The following is a 22179-nucleotide window of genomic DNA, read 5'->3' as shown; positions in this document are numbered from 1 at the left end:
GAGAAAAACATCCTTCAAGAGCAAGACTGAATTCTCAATAAAGAAGCCATATTATCTTCTACATGTTGATCTATTTGGACCAGTTAATGTACCATCCATTGCAAGGAAGAAATATGCTCTTGTCATTGTTGATGAGTATACCAGATACACTTGGGTATATTTTCTTCACTCTAAAGATGAAACAGCTTTACATCTGATGGATCATGTGAAGCAACTGGATCATGGATCTGAAGACAAAGTGAAGATCATTAGAAGTGATAATGGAACTGAGTTCAGAAATTCAACAATGGAAGAGTTCTGCAAAGAAAGAGGTGTAGTGCAACAATTTTCTGCACCTGGTACACCACAACAAAATGGTGTAGTTGAAATGAAAAACAGGACTCGAATAGAAGCTGCCAGAACTATGCTTGATGAGGCTAAATTACCAACTTATTTCTGGGCAGAAGCTGTTCAAACAGCTTATTTCACTCAAAATGCAACACTGATTAATAAGCATGGCAAGACCCCATATGAGATGGTGAAGAAAAAGAAGCCAAATCTGAAGTACTTTCATATATTTGGGTGCAAATGCTTTGTATTGAAGACTCATCCAGAACAGCTTACCAAGTTTGATCTAAAAGCTGATGAAGGCATTTTTGTAGGTTATCCTCTGACAACAAAGGCCTTCAGAGTCTACAATCTAAGAACCAAAGTGATCATGGAATCCATACATGTGTCATTTGATGACAAGAGAATTATGGGCTTAACAGACATGGATGATCATGAAGAATTGCATTTTGAGAATGAAGAATTATTCTCTGATTCAACAAACTCTGATGAACAGTCAAACTCTGACTATGAGCAAAATACAGCAAACTCTGGTGAAAATTTACAGGTTCATGATGATGAAGCAAATGTTGAGGGGGAGCATCAGAATGTTTCAGACTCTACCCAAGACTCAAACTCATCAGAGAATGCTGACTCAAACTCATCAGAGAATACTGATTCAAACTCTGATAGCACAACTGTAGGGGGAGCTACAGAGAATGATCAACAGAATCAAGAGAGCATGGATCAAGGGGGAGGATCCAATGATGAAAATGGCCAACTTCCACATGCTAGGAAGTGGACAAAATCTCATACACCTGATTTGATAATTGGAAATCCAGAAGCAGGTGTGCAAACAAGGACAGCTACAACAAATGAGTGTTTACATCATTGCTTTCTGTCACAAACAGAACCTAAAAAGGTGGAGGAAGCTCTTCAAGATGCTGACTGGATTCAAGCAATGCAAGAGGAGCTAAATGAGTTTTAGAGAAACAAAGTCTGGACCCTAGTACCAAGACCAAAAGATAGATCCATAGTTGGTACAAAATGGGTTTTCAGAAACAAAACAGACAGTGAAGGTGTAATTACAAGGAATAAAGCAAGACTTGTGGCAAAAGGGTACTCACAACAGGAAGGTATTGATTATGATGAAACATTTGCTCCAGTTGCAAGATTGGAGGCAATTAGAATCTTCCTAGCCTATGCTGCACACAAGAAATTCAAGGTATTTCAGATGGATGTCAAAAGTGCTTTTCTTAATGGAAAACTGGATGAAGAGGTATATGTTGAACAACCTCCAGGATTTGTGGATCCAAAGCATCCAGACTATGTCTACAGATTGGACAAAGCACTTTATGGACTAAAGCAGGCTCCAAGGGCATGGTATGAAACTCAGGCTCAATTTCTTCTTGACAGTGGATTTACTAGAGGTACCATAGATAAAACCCTATTTTGCTTGAATCATGGTAATGATCTGCTTTTAGTTCAAATCTATGTTGATGATATCATTTTTGGTTCCACTAATGCTAAACTCTGTCAAAGATTTGCCAAGCTCATGCAGTCTAGGTACCAAATGAGCATGATGGGGGAACTCAGTTATTTTCTGGGTTTACAAGTTAAACTGACTGAAGATGGGATTTTTATCAATCAAGCCAAGTATACCAGAAATCTCTTGAAGAAATTTGGTATGCAAGACAGTTCAACTGCAACTACTCCTATGGCAACAGCAACCAAGCTAGACAAAGATACTGGTGCAATAGTGGATATCACAAACTATAGAGGAATGATTGGATCTTTGCTTTATCTGACTGCAAGTAGACCAGACATAATGTATGCCACATGTCTATGTGCAAGATTTCAGGCAGATCCAAGAGAGCCTCATCTGATTGCAGTAAAGAGGATATTCAGATATCTCAAGGGAACCACATCATTGGGATTATGGTATCCTAGAGAATCAGACTTTAGTCTAATTGGATACTCTGATGCAGATTTTGCAGGTTGTAAAATTGACAGGAAAAGCACAAGTGGGAGTTGTCAATTTCTGGGTGGAAGACTTGTTTCTTGGTACAGCAAGAAGCAAAAGTCAATTTCAACATCAACAGCAGAGTCAGAGTATATAGCTGCAGGCAGCTGCTGTGCTCAAATTCTTTGGATGAAGAATCAATTGTTAGACTATGGGTTATCCTTTTCTAAAATTCCTATTTATTGTGATAACCAAAGTGCTATTGCTATGACAGGGAACCCAGTTCAACATTCTCTGACAAAGCACATCAGTATAAGATATCATTTTATAAGGGAGCATGTATTGGAAGGAACCATTGAACTTCACTTTGTTCCCACAAAACAGCAGCTAGCAGACATATTCACCAAACCACTAAGTGAAGCAACCTTCACTAGGCTGGTGAATGAGCTAGGAATGATATCAGGAACTGAGTAAACATAATGGTCAGATCTTTCAAGTTTAAATTGTCAAATTACCATATGTATTGCTCACAAATTTGCCATGATATACTTTGATTGTTAAACTCTGATGACATTCTCTGATGATATACTCTGTTTGTCATTCTCTGACATCATTCTCTGACGATATTCTCTGATGATATTTGTAAACTCTGAATCTTGATAAATGATCTCATTTTTATTTCTCTGAGACAAATAACCTGTGAAGATACTATGAAGCATGATCTGAATTAGTAATCATGAATCTCAGTTAAGTTCTTTAATCTTGATCTCAATTTTGTGCTACTATTCTACACTATATGCATGTTGATATCATTGAGACTCTATTACTTCACATATCTTAATTATAAGTGAGACTGATTAATTTGCATTTTCTCTCAGTAAAATAGACAGTGATTATAAACTCTGATACTATACACACCCCTGAAAATAAGCATAGTACTCCTTTGAGATCTTAGATGTCTATATGACAGTGACTGGGAAGACCCAAACATTTGCTGGTATTAAGTAATTGCTAAGATTTTATAATCTATGGTGACCAGTCACAAGCTCTGATTACTGGAGAAATACTTTTGCAAATTATATTTAAAGGTCGTGATTCATTTACACTGAAAAGCGTCCTGAAAACAAACAAAAAAAAAAGGGGGGTTAGTTTATTTTATATTTTTCTTCATCAGAGTATGTCTGTTGTCTATGTCTTGAGAGTTTAAATAAATTATTTTTGTCTACCTTATAATTACGAAATTATGAAATTCTTTAGTCTCTGATTTAATATGTTAAATCACACACATTGTTTCACAAGCACATTATTGAGCTATGGATTTTATGACAAACTCTGATTTTTTGATGAATTTTCTAAACATTATGTCTTATTCTGAGGTACTTAGAAATTTATTTTCTTGGTTTTAAATCTCAGAGTTTAAAATTCGAGGGATTTGATCATGATTTTTAATTTCTTATACATTTCAGGAGTTTAAATATTCAGAGAATGTGAAGAGAGTGTTCCAAACGGATGTATTGTTAGTGGGTTTACATGAAAAACATTTTAATAGGAGAACGTGTAATCAGCATTTATAACTGCACATGTTTTACTGCGCTCATGATTATTACTCTCTTTTCTCCATGCCACTAACTCTCATCTACCAGTTAAAATCTGACAGGTGTACAGCTGAACAAAAGCCCAAGCGTGTACAGCTAAACAAAATCTGAAGAGTTTATCACATCAGATTTTATTGCTTATCATTCACTTATACACCTCATTTTACACACACTCTCTCCACAAACTCTTAATCTTTTTTTTCTCTGAAATTCAAATCCTCTCTTACACACCTTCTCAAACACCTTCCTTCACAAACTCTGCTCTAATGGCAACTACAGCGTTTATTCATGCAGGTGTGGAATTTGTTCCCAACAACCATGCTGCCATTCTTAACACAGCAGATGCACCAAGGGATTATCATCCAATCCAACACTTTCTGGCACAGAGTGCCCTTGCTACTGCTCTTAGCGCTCCTTCCAGACTCTCTGGAAGCCAAATCATCAATTTTTGGAGGACGGGTCAATATGATAATGGTGGTGCAGATGGATCACCATCTATTGTGTTCTCATATGAAGGGGAGGAGTATGCTGTTACTCCTGCCACAGTTCGTCAAGCATTCAACTTGCCAGAGAATGCAGCTTATATCACTAATGGAGACACCAATCTTAGGGGCATGATGAATGCTCTAGGCTACAGTGAATCACTTGATAAACTGGGACAATTGAAGCGTCCAGGACTCAGAAGAGAATGGAGCTTCTTCTTTGATTGTATCACAAGGGCTTTCCAGAAGAAAAGCACCAACTGGGATGCTATACCCATGGATATGCTGCAAATTGGGTATTCTATGATCTACTCTACAAATTTTGATTTTGGTAGATTAGTTCTTAGAAATATTGGTGAAAGAATGCATGAAAATAGACAAGTCATTTATTTCTCAAGATTCTGTCAATTACTGTTTAATGCAACTGTTGGTGAGGTGAATTTTGATGCTGATGATGAGATTAAGCCCTTTAGGCTTCATAAAAGGGTGTTCAAGGACCTCATCTCAAAAGATGAGAAGTATCCAGTACAGAGGCCTCTCCTCATTCCAGCTCCAGTTAGAGCTAGGATGAATTTGCCCCCAGTCCAACAACCACAACCACAACCACAACAACAACAACCTCAACCTTCAGTCTCTCCTACAGCCACCAGAAAACCCAGATCATCAACACCAAAACCATCAAAGTCTACAAAGTCTGATGCCCCTTCCACTAAGAAGACCAGAACCTCTGTTGCTACACAAGTTCTGGAGACAAACTCTGACGTGCCAGTAAACTCTGATCCAGTTCCTACAATAAACACTGATACAGTCTCTAAGACTTTAAACTCTGAAGCTGCTTCTCCACCAAAGCAGAAAAGAAGGAGACTTGTTGCAGCCTATGATTATGAAGATCTGGAAGCTCCTCCTGCAACAAACTCTGAACCTACTCAGGCTAGCCCAAAGTCAAAAACAGCTAGATTCAAGAGAAGGGCAAACAAGCCTAAGAGGGCAAAGGTGCCAATTACTGAGATCACAGATTTTACTGTTGAGGAAGAGCAAGCACCATCCACTACAATTCCTGATTTATCCCAAGCTCTGATGGTGCATCCTCTTCAGGCAGTTCCAATCTCTGCTGCTACAGCATCCTCTACTTCATCTGAAGTAGATGAGGAAATAATATGCAAGGAACAAGCTGAAGCTGAGACAACAGTGCCTGATTCTCAAATTCCAATATCTGATCATGGACCCTCCACTCCAATTCCTCACTCTCCATTGAAGTTTCCTGAGGGTGCCATTATTCATGATACAGCTCCTGAAAACTACAAGTCAGATGCTGTAGTTGAAGAATCTGACAGGATAGCATTGGAAGCACTGCAGTCCCTTGCTAAGGCTGGTGAAGAGCCTAGCAAATCAAAATCTGATGATCAAGAAAAATCTGTTCCAGATCCTGTTGAGAATGTTGAAGATCCTGCATCCGATGATGATGAGGATGATGAAAGTTCAGATGATGACAATGATGATGAAGTCCCTCTGTCTCATCAACAACAAAAGTGGGAGTCTACCAGCCAATATAATGCCAGGCTGCAAACTCTGAACACAAACTCTGAGCCACTTCCCAGGGATCTTCAGGTTGATTTACCAACTGAAGTATGGGATAAACTCTGGCTGAGCCACCAGCATTCTCTGGAGCCAGCAAAAGCTGAAGATTTCCTATCTATGGCAGAGAATAAAATCACAAACTCTGATGTCATGTCCAGCCTAAAAGCTACAGTTCTTTATCTGAAGACATTCCATCCTGCTCATGCTCAGACATCTAAATCTATAGATGGTCTCAGAACAGAGGTAGCCAGTTTCAAGGAAACTCAAAATATGGACAAGAAAAGGCACTTGCTACCTCTAAAGGAAGACATGAAGAAGCTGGTGTCTGCCAATGAATCTCTGGAAAAGAGGATGTCCACCATTGAGTCTACTCAAGAGAAAATGTCCAAACAGCTTGAAGCCATCCAATCTTCACTTTCTCTAATAACTTCCATACTGATTCCTGATGAGGATGATGTCAAAAAGGGGGAGAGAGTAGCACAAGTCAAATGCAAGTCTACTTCTCAAACTCTGAAGAGAAAGAAAAATGATGATGATGATGATGTGGATGACTTTACAAAGAACAAAAGATTTCAAGCTGCAACTGGTGGAAGAGTTTCAAACTCTGACAGTTCAAAGTCTAAGCAAAGCTCAAAGTCTGCTCCAGTTCCAACACATAATGTCACATCTGGATCAAAGCAAAGACCAGTGGCTGGATCAGATAAACCAATGACTGATGAAGAACTTGCTAGACTGATATTTGAACAAGAGAATCCAGAAGCCAAATTGGATTTGGAGTTGATTGCTGCAGAGGAAGCTGAACTGAAGAAAGAACATGTTGAAGCTATAAACTCTGGAAAAATTCAAAAGCCTGCAAAATCAACTGCCAGGCCAAAAGAAAAAGGGATATTGATCAAGGAAACTACTATTGCTGATCAGAGTTTACCAATCAAAAAGGTATACTCTGAAGATGAATATACAAGCAAAGGCAAAAGCATAGTAGATGATAACCTTGAGAAAGGCTGGGTTAAAAAGAAGCCTACAACCTCTGACAAAGATCAAGTTGTAAAGGGAAAGAAAACAGAAGCTGCAATCTCTGACAAAGCTCATGTTGCAGAATCACAACAAGAAAAATTAACCTCTGACACAGCTCAAGTTAATAAGGAAGCAAAGAAAGACACAACCTCTGACAAGGCTCAAGCTGTGTTCAAACCAACAACTACTCCATTGCCAGGTTTTGCAAAGCCAAGTCTGATGACTGAGATAAACTTTGAAAAGGGCTCAATTCAACCAATCTCTCATCCAAAAGCAGGAAGAGATAAAGGAGGACTAGGATCTAAATATGAAAAATTTGATCAGAGTATAGGATCAATGTCAACAGACCCCTCATCTCTCTGTGCTCCCAAGACTGGAGCATTGCAAGAAAGAATGGACAAACTTGATTCAGTCCAACTGGTGAAGAATGACAGAGGAGATAACATTCTTATCTACTTCATGTCTGATGGAACAGTGTTTAGAGTAATTGAAGCTGATCTCTATGCTAAACACTGGGAGGAATTGAGATATGTCTCACACATATTTCAAGTAAAGAACAAGTCATGTCAACACATCTCTAATCTGCTCAAAGATCAAATCAGAAGAAAGATGGGTATTACAGGAAACAAGAATGCTGGACCTTTTATTCCTAAATACTTCAATCATCAAGGACAGCTGGTTGAGATGAAGAAGAATTCAGCAAAAATAGTAACAATAGCTGGAATCAGTACTCTTGCATTCAATGAAGAGTCTGATAAAGCTTACAATATCAGGCTGGATAGAGACATGAGAAGAAACAAGATTTATGATCTCAGAGCTGCAATTTACCAAACTGGAGTTTCAGATCCAGAGCTAAGAGAGATCAAGAGACAGATGATCACAGCACTTGCAGAAGCTGAAAGAGAACTCCTCAGAGAATATTTAAAGACAGCTCATGGTGTCTATGAAGCTAAGGAGTAAAGTATCTGTAAGTTTTAAAAGTTTTCTGTTATATAGCTAAACTCTGTTGCATTTGACTTATCTGTTTTGACATCATCAATTATCTGTTAACTTGCACATAACATATTTATGCACAAGTTGGGGGAGATTGTTAGATATAATTGATGATTACTAATGTTCTTAAAGTTTGTTTTAGAACAGGAGTGATCAGAGTTTAAGCTGGAAGCTGATCAGAGTTTAGTAAAGTCTGACCAGAGTTTGATAAAGTCTGATCAGAGTTTACATAGTCAAGACTCGTCAGAGTTTACACGTGGAAAAAGCTCAGAAGCGGATATACTTCAAGGAACCAAATTCAGAAATATAAAAAGTTCTTCCACCTATTTTATTTGTTAGAAGTCTACAGTAGCAATTCGTTTAGATTTCTTCACCGATAGCATTTTCTTTAATATTTGTGCGTGTTCTTGATTAATAATAAATTACATATTTTATATAAATCAGTTTTTCTATAAGCACCAACTCTTATTAGTTTGGTATATTTTTATTGATCATCTATCATAAATATGAATGGACCACCTTTATTTATACAAATTCCACCAACTAAAAATCATCAAACTTATCAAATTTAATGTTTATTGTGTTCTTGGGTAGTAAGACCCCATCTAAGTTCATAGTCTCTAATAAAATTTGTTTGACTAGAAATAATAAACCGTAGGGACCAGGGAGAGACCCAGGTTGAACTATATATTAAAAATATATCACGCCTAAACACGGTGGAAGTGGAACCAATTAAGCACACTCTCTTACTTTATAGTACAAATTTTGTGGCCAATCTGGCTTCTAAAGTTCGCACTTTATTTAAAATATATGCTATATTCAGCACTTAATTGATACAGCTGTCTTTAGAACAAGGACATTAAAAAACCTTAAAACTAATATCATACTAAATCAGACCCAAAAAAGATAACACAGGGAAACCCCACCAGCAGTTAGTATTTAAATCTTCCCCTTCCGGATGTATCTCAGTAGTTCAGTTTATTAGTTTGATGAAATGGAAATACATATATTTAATTTGCCTATATATATATATGTCAAGTTACTTTATTTGTAGTTCATCTGTTTAATGTTTATATATATTAGTTGTTTAATTTAGTATCCAGATATCAGCAGCAGTACTCCAGAAGTTATCCAATATTTCCCCACTGTCCATCCAAGGGTTACTGGTCTTTTGCTCTATAAACTGATATCCTAAACCTTGGTTATAGTAACCCACGGGGCTCATTAGGGTATCTGTGAACCCGAGCTCATCGGAAACATAAGAATTCTGAATAGGATTAATTAGATCAAGAGAAAGATTAGTGTAGGAATCAGTCTCCAATGAGGCAATGGTGCTGAAATTTTCCGGTGTGAAGCTACTAGGATTATTAGTTTCGGACTGGACCATGCTCTCCAAATTGTCACACATCATCTTGTCTGTCTCTGGCATTACGATTACTTGGCTCGGAACACTTAAGTTATTAATATTGTCGTTGCTATTATTGTAGCTAGTGGCTTCTGTTGCCTTGGCAAAGCCAGTACTATCGCCACTAGCAGCTTGAATTCTTTCAACTAATCTAGGCATCCAAAGGTAGCGCACAGTGTCTCTAAATTGCTTGCTATTCACGTCACATTTGATCTGTTTGGCATGTTTTTGAACTCTTGTCCTCCAATAATTCTTGATCTCGTTATCCGTCCTTCCTGGCAAGTGTTGAGCAATTTTTGACCATCTGTCACATTATAAATAGTAAGTGAGAGAAACGTGCCAGATCATGAATCGAAGATCCATATAAGAGGATGATTTACATCTCTTGATCGTAAAATGATTGATGCAGTATACCTTACTAATTGTAAATATGCAATTACATACCGGTTACCCCAACGAGAATGAAGTTCAAGGATCACGAGTTGTTCTTCGAGTGTGATGTTTCCACGTCGAACATCTGGACGTAAATAATTCAGCCACCTTAATCTGCAGCTCTTTCCGGTTCTTTTCAGTCCTGCATGGAATGACAAAAACTTCATATTTTCTCATAATTACAGTCACTACAATAAAAAGTTAGGCTTGTTGGACTAAATAATGACCTAGGTCACTGCACTACAACAAACAGGGCTATTTCCATCGTAAAAAGGCCTGTTTCTTGTAGTGCTAGCATACGGGCACTTTCTGGGCCAATTACCTGCTGAATGAGCTAGAGAATTCCAACGGCCTTCACCATGGTGAGAGATGTAATTCATGAGAGCCATATCTTCTTCAGCAGTCCACGTGCCTCTTCGAAGATCTTCGATCATCGTTTCTTCTTCTTGATCATCACAACTATTCGTTATCATCTCAGCTACTTCCTTTGAATTTCTTTCCCTTTTAGCATCCATATATGATGCTTTCTTGCTCATTGATATATATATCTAACTTTAACTTGAGTGAGAGTCTTCGTAGAAGGAAATCAAAGGGAAAGAAACTATATACTTGCATATACATGTAGCTCCACACAAAATAAATTATTACAAAATGATAGGGGTGGGGTATATATAGATGGAAATTGAAGGTGCAACACTTGGCAAGCAAAATAAAAAAAATGGAAAAAGAAATTGAAGGTGCAAGGATCGGTGAAGCATGAGGGAAAGAATGTTACTCCCTGACCCACTCATTTGTGCACACCTTTTTTACATTGCTCGACATGGTGGGGAACGATCGATATAAGCTCAAACAATGGTGGTGTAGTCGCTTTCCTATGCCCTACCGAGGGATTCGTTACGAACACTAACGCAAGCAACGTCTTTTTTTTGCCGTTGATGGTTGCAGCTTCTTCTCTTCGCAAGAAAGCTCGAAGGGGGAATCCCTTAATAGAGTATCCCTGTTCGAGTTCGTATTCTTTTAATATATTCTGTTTCGACCTATAGTAAATCTTTCAACTATAAAAAGAGTACGCTTTTGCCGGAGTTTTCTGGGTAAAAGATCTTTTTATTTTAAAGCGCATATAAAACATAATTTCATAATTTTTCTTTGAAATTTTTTTGTTCAAAAATTTAGATAATAAATTTTTATTCAGAAGAAAAAAAGTTCAAAATAATTTATCAAATTATATTTTATAATAGCACTAGAATGCGTGCCGAGTTCCCATCCCCAATACGGAAAACTAAAATTTAAGATATTTATGATAAATAAGTGTCCCATAATGTTTAAAATATTAAAACACTACAATATCAATATAAGCTCGAAAGACAGGATTATATATGACTCAGAGTAAGTCCAAGAGATACCTTGTATCATATCTTCAATTATAATTTTGAGCATTTGATGAAGAAGAAGATTAATTCTAGTGATGTCTTAGTGATGCTTATATTACAGGACAACCTCTTCAAATCTTAATTTTGAGACATCTCTCTCCTTTCCATATCTTATATTTTAATTATAATAAACTATTATGAACACTCTCTTTCTCTTTCTCTTTTATTTTGCTTTAATGATGAAAGAAAATCTTTAATAATAAAATATTAAACACATAGTAAGAATAAAACAAACACATTCTTGGAGTCGAAGTTAATAAAATATGTTTTAAATTACGACGACATAATTTTTCATATTATATTTAGAAATCGACGTAGAGCAGCGTTGAACTTGCTCTTAAATCTTTGTATTGTACGGATATGAATCTATGCTATTTTCTATTTCTATATACTTCTATCAGGAATAGAAACTAGATAGGATTCGCTTAAAGAACAAATTAATATGAAATTTATCTAACATTTCTAAACAATAAAACCAAATAGAATCCGTTGGTTATCAAGTCGCTTTGAAGTTTAACACAGTTTACTTTACTGCCTTCTATTAATCCCCCCTTGGGATTAGATTCTATTCTGCTTTTACCCTTCAAAACAACTGGCTATATTTCCACCTATTGAAAGTTTTACCCTGTTTTCCTACCTCTTTTACCATTATCACGCTAATTGGTTCATCAACCGCACGTCAGAAAGAAAATGCATTGTACGTGTTGCCTTCGCCTTTGAAATAAGAAACTGCAGCAATTGAGGAAACGACGACGGGATCCTATTTTGTAAATTTTATCATTAAACACTGATCGTAAATTGAGGTATAGTTGGTTGCCAACCAAACTTTATACTTATTTGCAGTCACTGAAGTTCCTCTCTTAAACTTGGAATGCTTTGTGCCAAGCTCTATCAGTATTACTACTGGATTGAGATATTAGTATTGCTGCCTTATCTTGTTTGCTTCAATACCAAGGGAATATCTCATTAGGCTCAATTCTGTTATTGTGAACCTAATTCATATCTCACTACCATTTATTATTTTCACATTTAGATTAGGTTCACAGGAGTGTGAAGAGCGTGTATTCGATGCTTGTATATACGACTTAATTCAACACCATGTCCACTTTTCCTTCATTTATATAATCGGTTGACAATATTTATTCGAGCATGCCATTTAAAAACACAAATTTCAGTTCCATTTCGTAGATTAACCCCTCAAATTGAGCTGCTAATTCTGATAAGAGGAGTTATATTGTCTCCATTTTAGCAACGTGCACAAAATCTTTATCATAAACTATTCTAGCCTTTTGACTATGCAGAGATCCAAGATGTTTTTGTTGCATATATTTTATGGTCTTGGATTTGGATTTGGTGAATTGGTTATTGGTTTTATCTGTACCTTCCTTGATGATTACTATATATATTTCCCCTAGGATTATTATGTATGTAAAAACAAAATCAAACCCCTTGTAACCAGCTCTTTCGGTATTCTCCATTTAGGTCATTCAATTCATCAGTCACTGTGTCTAATATAGATTACTAAAATCATGAGATGTCAGCACTAACTAGAAGTTTGATAAACTGGCGAGACCCATCATCCATGTAACCAGGGCAGGTGCCTAACTTTTCAAAATATGAGCCATGTTGGACCTGAACCGAAACAACCTCAGCCTTCGATTGCAGCCAGTGTGTGAGGGGAATCTGAAAACCCTTTTGACATAAATTTACGGGACCTTATCCTCCCGTCGCATCCTACTTTAAGGAGCAGGATACATCGAATGCTAATTTGATTAGTTGATGGAGAATAATTAACTTTCTACTGTATTTTTGTAATATTTAATTAATTGATGGAGAACTATATTCTCTAAGTGATTGAAATTTGAAATGTTTATGGAACTAACATATTCTCTTAGTCAAGATCCCCCTCAATATTTTTGGATGTTTAAAATGTGTGATTTATATTTGTGTTCCTAAGTTGTCCATATATTACCTTGGTTAAATACTCCTTTTAAGATAGAGTTAAACCTTTAGGTTTGCTCCAAACGCAGTTTATTACCTGAACTTTAAAACGTGGCAATATGCACTCTACACTTAACATTCTCGTGCAAGTTGTAACCACTAATCAATACTGTTTCGTCCAAATCTGCCTTTAACTTTAACTGTTTGAGAGGTAACAGTGTGCAAGAAACATTTCTCTTCTTATTCCAAATTGACCTTATTTTCCAATTACAACACTTTTTAAATTATAAATGCTAAATTAGAGTAAAGCTCCTTGGAGACCATAATTATCCTAGAGTATTGGAGACCAACATCTGATCCATCCATTTTATTTTCATCCAACGGTTACCATTATCTATATTCTTTTTAATATAAAATTGTTTAACAATTGCACATGCACGTATACTGAACAACTGCTTTTAAGGAACAGTTACATCAAATGAAAACATTTCAATATTATTCAAAAATAATTATAATCTAATAAAAAACATAAAAGTTAATCTTAATTGTTTAGTTAATTATATATTAAATTTAGTTCGATACGTTTATTTAGATAATTATATCCTAAAATCAATTTAATAAAAAGTTTGCATGCTTTATTTCCATATAAACTTCAAATTATGTGGCATTTATATTTTCTACTTTTTTTTTTATTTTCTTTCATTTGTTTTTCTTCAATATTTTTTATTAATGTGTCACGTCAACCGGCAATCTGTCACTCTGCTAACCTCCGTTACTTTTTTTTAACGAGTTTGATACCATTAAGCGAGTTTAGTGAGCAACTTGAGACCCCGTGGAGATCAGTGATGAAGTTGATACCATTTGTCCACTTCAGTGATGAGTTTGATAATTAACCCTTTGATTATTCTATCCGCTTGGTCAAGGAGAAAAAGTAACTAAAATTCGATGACACAAGGACCATGTACGATCTGTCTGGCTATTTCACTTCCGGCCAGATGCATGCACACCTAAAAGAATTTGATGATCTTAAGAACAAGAATCATTTTATTGTTATATTATATGTGTATATGTTAGGGCTTAGGGGGTTCTCTATCGTAGTGGCATCCTTTCTTGAATGAAAAAGGCTCGGAATGGTAAGATCCATGTCACCTTATGATTCATATATGTTCCTTTATGTTAAATCCGAGTCCCACCTAAAGGTGTTGCTAGTAAAACTTATGGAGGACACCCTTAGAAGTTAGAGCCATTTGCTTAAATTTAGACCAATTATTTATAGTTCCAAATATAAATGTGTGACCGGCAATGATGATGTTGAAAGCTAATAAATTATGTTGTTAACAAATTCGACCTTTAGACTTTAGCAGTGTAAAAATAAGAATTCTAAAATGATCAATTTGATTTAAATAAACTCACAGCTATAGTTTATTGTGTCAAAATACAAATCGACTATCACAATTTTTAACATGTCTTTAATAATAAACTAGTTGAGAAGCCGCGCGATGCGACGGGTTATAAAAATTATATTAATGATTTAATATTAATATTTATAAAGTAAAATAATTTTGTGGCAGCCTATAAAAATTATATTAATGATTCAAAATTATATATTTAGCGAATAAATAAATTTTATATTATAAATATCTCGATGCAATACCAATATTAATATATGAAATTCTAAAATTGGGCAGTAATTAATGAGTGAATAAATGAAAATAAAAATTTGCATGTAATTAACGATTCAAAACACGACAAATCTTAATTTTAGTTCTATTTAACATAGGTGCGTAAAAGTCTAAAAGATATTAAGATTCAACTCCGAAACCATCTCTAATTTTAATAAGGATAAACATTATGTTCTAGTTGTATGAATATTAAATTATTAATCATCTTGGGACGTATGAACTCCAATCCATTCATAGGTTTATTAGTGATTCCTTCCTTTTTTTTAATTAGTTGTCCGCAAAAACATCAATTTCAACCGATGAGATCGCGGTCTATAACCACCCTTACTCGCAAGTTGCAATAACTTTTATTTTTTTATACTGTATAAACAATCTTCACTTAAAAGGTACTTAACCGAGAAACAGATAATGTGGAAGCGTTGCATGAATAATCTTTTTCTGTATACAAAATAAATCATATAAAAATTAGCAACAACAAACATGTCTGATGCACAAAACAGATATTATAAAAGAATAACGAACAAACATATATCCCTGATAGTTAATTTATTGACCTTTTCATCCATCAATATCATGTCAAGACTATATCGTTCTCCCGTGTTTGGATTTGTCGACTCCCACATCCGACGAACTCTTACTATTATCAGCCAATCATCTCTATCGTCATTCAAATCATCTAGCATAGTGTAACTCATTATTTTATTAGATGGAGAATGACAAATAAGCTCAAAAAAAATTGTGTGTTAAAATTTATGATGTCTGATCTCAATTTATAAGGGTTGATTTGATAAAAGACCGACTTATCAAAAATACTTTTTGTTTTTGATATATATCTTTTCCAAAAATATGATGATAGTTTCAAATTCTAATTCGATTTTGATATTTTGAAAAAGGTAGTTCTGAAACTTTCTTCCAATATATTTGAAACTAAAAAAGACAGTTTTTATTTTTGATATTTTTTCATCCAAAAATTTCAGAAAATTAGAAAAATAGAACAGAGCTATCTCTGAGAGGCTCCACCTAAACAACCCATGGTTCTCCTTTATATTGATATATTGAATATTGATGATTGTAGTATGTTTAGCTTTTAGAATATAGTACAAATTTGTTGATATATCATTACAAAAAAGAGTAAAGTTTTATGGAGACCACTTTTATTGAAGACCGTGGAGACCACTTATGTTCTGCAAGTGAAATATTGCATTAAAACATTGCAAAATGTATAGTTTTGCACATCATGTTGTACAAAATCATTATTTCACTTTAAAATCTTGAATATCATCATATAAGTTTCGCATGCAGAACATTACAAAATGTTATATTCTACGAAATATATTTAGTTTGCAGGATATTGTTCAACTTGCACAACATACATTATATACTTATGAAACATGGATGATTTTCAACAATTTTTATGAATACATGATATTTGTTGAACATACTTCACAAAATAATGTATTTTATAGTGTTTTGATTGTAGAATATAAGTGGTCTCCACGGTCTCCAATAAAAGAACTTTACTCAAAAAAAAATTATAAACATAAAACTTAAAGTTTACAAGTTCTTATACAGATGAGAACTTAATTTTTATGAGAAAAAATAAGTCGTGTCAGAAAATTTTCTTGTAATAACTTAAATCTATATAATCCTAATTCCTGAATACAAACATTTTGGAAAAAAGACTTTTTCTGTCCTTCCTAATTTTTTCACCCCATACAAAGCTGCGTCCATTTCCGTCATTTCCCCTCCATCTTGGATCCTCCATTTCAATCTGGGTTATACCCGACTTGAATACTGTTGTTTTTTTATACTTTTATCGGGTTGATCCAACTATAACCGGGTCTAACTGTTGGAAACGACTTCCTCCTCGATCCCTGCAATTTAGCCTCCACGATTTCCTCCAACTGCCGGATTTTACTCACATTTCTATCATCTTTTCATCGGTTTAAATTTTGAATTCTTTGATTAATGGAGACGTGATTTCAAACCTACGCTCTGAGTATTTATTGCAGCAATTTTTTCTTCGTTTTCTGATCATTTACGGATACTGGTGACTTTTATGGTAAAGTAATAGTGAATACAAAGGATATGAATTTTCTTCGTTTTCTGATCATTGATTAATGGAGACGTATTTTTTTTTGATATTACAGGCATCTGAAGGTGCAAATTTCAGACGAGGAGTTCTCGAAGGTATGATCTTTTTGTTTTATTTAAGCATGAAATTAACGGTTGATATTGGATCCCTGTTCTTTGTATGTTTGTTACTGTGTATCATACATTGTGTTGGATCATCTAATGTTGATTTTTATGTTTTGTTTAGGGAACTTGATCCTGGTAAACAGTGGAGATTTGCATTCTTATCTTTGGGTAGGCCAGAGTATCTGCTAGACTCAGACATTGTATATAGCCGTTTCCAGGTGCATGTTTTTTCTTTATTAAACTCCAATTTTATCCACAAACAATATCTTTTTATTTATACAGATGAACTTTACATGTCACTGTTTTTTGGTGCTATAACTTCACTGCACTATGAATGAATTACCTAATCCACTAGCGATAGTACATCATGTTATTAATAAATATTGATTTAAATGATGAAAATATATTATTGTGATTGTAACTTCAATCCACCTGGACTTTGGCTGATAAAATTCGATGGGTAATGAGAAAATCGCTATCTTTTGCACAAAAAACATGCTATCATCCATATCATAGAACTTCTAATTATACACATTCAGAATCCGCTCTTTTTCTACAGGACACAAATACAAACACCACGACTATTAGAATAGAGGGCCGCCTGAGATTTGCCTATGCTATGACACCACTAATTCTAGCTTGAACCATCCTCACGGCGGGATATGTCCATAAATAAACAAAATAGTAAGCATGACTGGGCCTACATCCCTGCATCAGTGCCTTTTTTGCTTGACGCATTTTCAGGACTCTTTAATCTTTATCTTCTATTTATCCACCCCGCCTGGTTGGTTTTTCACTTTTATTTCTCCAGTATTCCGTTTTCTACTAGAAAAAAAAATTCATTTTATTCTATTATTATTTTTGTTTATAAGTTGTTGGATTTTATTTATCATTTTTTTATTCTTTTCAGACCCGGACTATGTTCTTTTGTGATTTAAAATATATATCTTATCTACAATGCAAAACTTGTGCTCTTTGGGATGGCCATGGTCCATTAGGTGATTTGTGTTCTTACTGTGTAATTTTTGGTTCATTTAACAGGACAATTGGAAGTGACATTTTTTTATTTGGTCAGTGGTCTTATTAATTTTTTTTGTTCTCTAATACCTTAATTTCTTCGAAAATGTCAGGGAATATTACTTACAACGGACACGGTTTAAAAGAGTTTGTTCCATAGAGGACATTTGCCTATGTTAGTCGACAAGATTGGCATGTGCCAGAGATGACAATGAGAGAAACACTTGATTTCTCAGCAGTTGTCAGGGTGTTGCATGTAAATATGGTAAGTCATGACCTCTGGGAGATTGGACATGTTTGTTGGTCACCAAGATGATAAACCATAAGTTTTGCAACAGATATGCTTGAGAACTGTATCTGACCAACTTCTCAGTCTCAAACTCAATAAATTGAGCTTCTAAGACACTGTTTCTATCACTAAGAAAGGTGTTAGCTTCCTTAATCCTACTATTTTCCTTAGTGAGAGATTTTAAAGAAACATGCAAATGATACAGTTCTGTAGACATTTCATTTATGGTAGCATTGCATTCATCTTTAGTTAACTCAATTAGGTTTGTAGTGAATACCTGACTACTGCTTCCAGTGTTTTCTTCATGATCTGTGGAGTTGGCCATTAGAGCTAGATTGACAAACTCCTCTTCTTCATCAGAATCATCTCCAGCTGCCCAATCATCCTTTGTGATGAATGCTCTTTCCTTTTGTTTGAGAAGTTCATAATATTTCTTTTTGTAGTCAATGTTTTCATTTGACTTCTTCTCAACTTTAGGCTTTCTGCACTCATTTGCAAAGTGACCTGCATTCCCACAGTTGAAGCACTTGAATTTTGATATGTCTACCATGCTTCTATCAGACTTGGGATTGCCTTTAAATGATTTTGCAGAATTAAAATTCTTTTTGAATTTTAGTTTGGAGAATCTTCTTGACAGGAAGGCTAGATGCTCATCAATTCCATCACTTTCTTCACCAGAATCAACTACATCTTTCTCTTTTCTTTTTCCTTTGCTTGACTCTGAGCTCTCCTCTTTGACCAACTTCTCAGTTTCTTCAACTTGAGACTTTCCCTTGTCCTTGACAGTATCCTCTAGAGATACAACTAGAGCCACAGATGAATGCCCTTTCTTTTGGCTTTTCTCAATCTCTTCATCTTGTTCCATTTCAAGCTCATAAGTTTTTAAGGTTCCATACAGTTTCTCTAGAGTGTAGTCTTTAAATTCTTGTGTATTTCTGAGAGAGACTGTCATGGGTTTCCATTCTTTGGGAAGAGCTCTTAAGAATTTCAAATTTGAATCCTTAACTTGATATACTCTTCCAAAGAGCTTTAGACCATTTAACAATTTTTGAAATCTGTTAAATGTATCACTCAAACTTTCACCAGCCTTGAAATGAAATGACTCATATTGTTGAATCAGAAGCTGCATTTTGTTCTCTCTTACTTGTTCATTCCCTTCACAGATGGTCCTGATGGTGTCCCAAACTTCTTTGGCACTTGTGCAGCTAATAACACTATCAATCATTTCTTGATCCAAACCATTGAACAGAAGGTTCATGGTTTTCTTGTCCTTGTGCACTTCTTCGGTATCTTCTTGAGAATATTCATGGATAGGTTTTGGAATCATCTTACCTACCATGTCTTCACCATCAGCTCCCATACTTGTGCAGACCTTCATGGGGACATGAGGTCCTTTTTCAATGCAGTTCACATACCTTTCATCAATGGACAACAGATGCAGATGCATTCTCACTTTCCAGTGAAAATAGTTGTCTTTGTCAAGAACAGGAATCTTCACTCCAGCATCCTTCTTTCCCATCTTTCTCTAGCAGTGTTGATCTTTTTCCCTGTTTGTTGGGAACCTCGCTCTGATACCAATTGTTATTTTACACCAACTAAGAGAAAGATTGTAGAAGGGGGGGTTGAATACGATCTTTTACAAATTTAAAAGATTCAAGAATAATACACTAAGAACACAGTAAACAGAAAAACACCAAGTACACTAGTACAGAATTGTCTTTTAGCATCGCACTTTTAGCGTCGGTTATATAGAGAACCGTGGCCTATACATACTTTAGGTGTCGGTTGCTAGCTTAACCGACACTTAATGTCATCTGTGTTAGACCTTTTGCGTCGGTCATAAAACAACCGATGCCTAAAACTGATCCTTTAGCGTCGGTCTTTTACTAACCGACGCCTATAATAGACTTTTAGCGTCGGTCATCAAAACTCCGACGCCTAAAACATACCCTATAGCGTCGGTCTTCATTTAACCGACGCCTAAAATTGACCCTATAGCGTCGGACATTACACACCCGACGCTTAAAATGATCCTGTAGCGTCGGTTTATATATAGCCGATGCCTAAACTGATCCTTTAGCGTCGCCTTATATTTGACCGACACTAAAAGTATTAAAATTTTTGAAAAAAGCTAAATTTATGAGGTATCTCAGTGATCCCCTGGTCTTCTCCGCAGCGTGGGAAAACTTCAGGTACGTGACTCCGGAGTTTGGTGGGTGTAAATTGCCTTTGAAATTATATCGCATAAAATATAAATAATTCTAAAAATTTATTTATGTACAATAATACTTGAATTAAATTAAATATATATTATAAACTTGGAGAATATTTTTTAAATATAATTTAAATTGTTGTACATGTTAAATATGTATATTATTGGTTTATTTCTTTCCCAGCAGGTAGATTAGAAGTCCGATATTTTTTTTATATCTTAATAATCAAGATTGTTTTTTCATTTTAAAATCAAAATATATTTATTTATACTCAAAATTTAATCGGAAAAAATTACCAAAATATGTTAATTTTGGTATTTTTATATGTCTTAAGGTTTTCAAAGTTTTTAAAAATATCATTAATTTATATTTATACTTATATTTTGTTAGAAATTTGAAACTATATTATATAATATAATCTTAAATTTATATATAAAATGTGGTTTAAAGTATATTATCATATATAATGATATATGATATAATTTCAAAATTATATTATAATATATATAGTTTGAAATATATTTGAATATATAATTATATATAATATAAATTTAAAAGTTTTACATAATACGTAGTTTAAAATATATTATCATATATAATTATATATATTATAAATTTTAAAATTATATCAAAATATATTATAAATTATATAAAATATATAGTTTAAAAGCATTTCAATATATAATTATATATAATATAATTTTTAAATTATATTATAATATATTTTTAAAATATAGTATATTTAAATTTTGGATAGACTAATATAATTTTAAAATTATATTACAATATCAAATTTATTTAAGATTGTTTTTGTTTTTGAAATATATTGAATCAACAATACAGTGCTTGTTGTTATGATTATGTAACGGACATGTTTTATAAAACAAAGTTTTTTTCCTCGTAAATGATAACTAATTTGTTATCTGGGTTTGTGTAATGTAAGTATAGACCCAATATATGACATGTAATTTTTAATATGAAAATTAAAAATTTTTAATTTCTTAGTGATTTATTTTAATTTTTAAATATGATTTTATTAGAATAATAAAGTTACTTGTTAAAACTTATATATGATTTATTTAAAATAATATTAAAACTTATGTTATTATTTATTTACTTGTTTTAATAGAATTATACTTATATATATAATTTTTATTAAATTTAAATTTCTTTTTATCTTACTTTCCCGATAAACAGTACTCTCTCTGTTTTTGATTATTTGACACTTTGATTCTTGACACATACTTTTAAGTGATTTGACCTGGTTATTAAAAATATTATTTTTGATTATTTTTTTTGTTTGCTAAAATTTTGATTATATATTTTTATTCAAAAAAATAAAAAATAATATTTTAACTGTTGGGCAAAAAGAAGTGTAATTTAAATTTCTTTTTATCTTACTTTAATTTTCCGATAAACAGTACTCTCTCTGTTTTTTATTATTTGACACTTTGATTGTTGGCACATACTTTTAAGTGATTTGACCGGGTTATTAAAAATATTATTTTTGATTATTTTTTTTGTTTACTAAAATTTTGATTATATATTTTTATTCAAAAAAAATGAAAAATAATATTTTAACTGTCGGGCGAAAAGAAGTGTAATAATAAAAAATAGAGGGTATGTTTATTAGGCTTTTT

The 22179-nt window shown here is 34.0% G+C and overlaps 1 protein-coding gene across 1 annotated transcript; it reads right to left on the bottom strand.

Annotated features, from left to right (window-relative positions):
* Positions 1-8769: 8769 nt before the first annotated feature.
* LOC108201568 (transcription factor JAMYB) lies at positions 8770-10392 on the bottom strand. Its single transcript, XM_017369859.2, has 3 exons — positions 10091-10392; positions 9781-9910; positions 8770-9640 (listed from the first exon to the last, which is right to left on the bottom strand). The coding sequence occupies exons 1-3, from the start codon at positions 10302-10304 to the stop codon at positions 9019-9021; spliced, it is 966 nt and encodes a 321-aa protein (XP_017225348.2). The 5' UTR covers positions 10305-10392; the 3' UTR covers positions 8770-9018.
* Positions 10393-22179: the final 11787 nt, after the last annotated feature.

This window comes from Daucus carota, chromosome 9 (assembly GCF_001625215.2).
Source record: "Daucus carota subsp. sativus chromosome 9, DH1 v3.0, whole genome shotgun sequence".
NCBI lineage: Eukaryota > Viridiplantae > Streptophyta > Magnoliopsida > Apiales > Apiaceae > Daucus > Daucus carota.
This window is presented reverse-complemented; position numbering and strand designations above follow the sequence as displayed.

What these genes read in the sequence shown, in the direction of transcription:
- LOC108201568 (XM_017369859.2), bottom strand. Translation starts at nt 10,304, where the DNA reads ATGAGCAAGAAAGCATCATATATGGATGCTAAAAGGGAAAGAAATTCA. An exon ending in TTCTCTAGCTCATTCAGCAG is followed by an intron (nt 9,911 to 10,090) that starts GTAATTGGCCCA and finishes CATTCCATGCAG; the next exon opens with GACTGAAAAGAACCGGAAAG. An exon ending in CATTCTCGTTGGGGTAACCG is followed by an intron (nt 9,641 to 9,780) that starts GTATGTAATTGC and finishes ATAATGTGACAG; the next exon opens with ATGGTCAAAAATTGCTCAAC.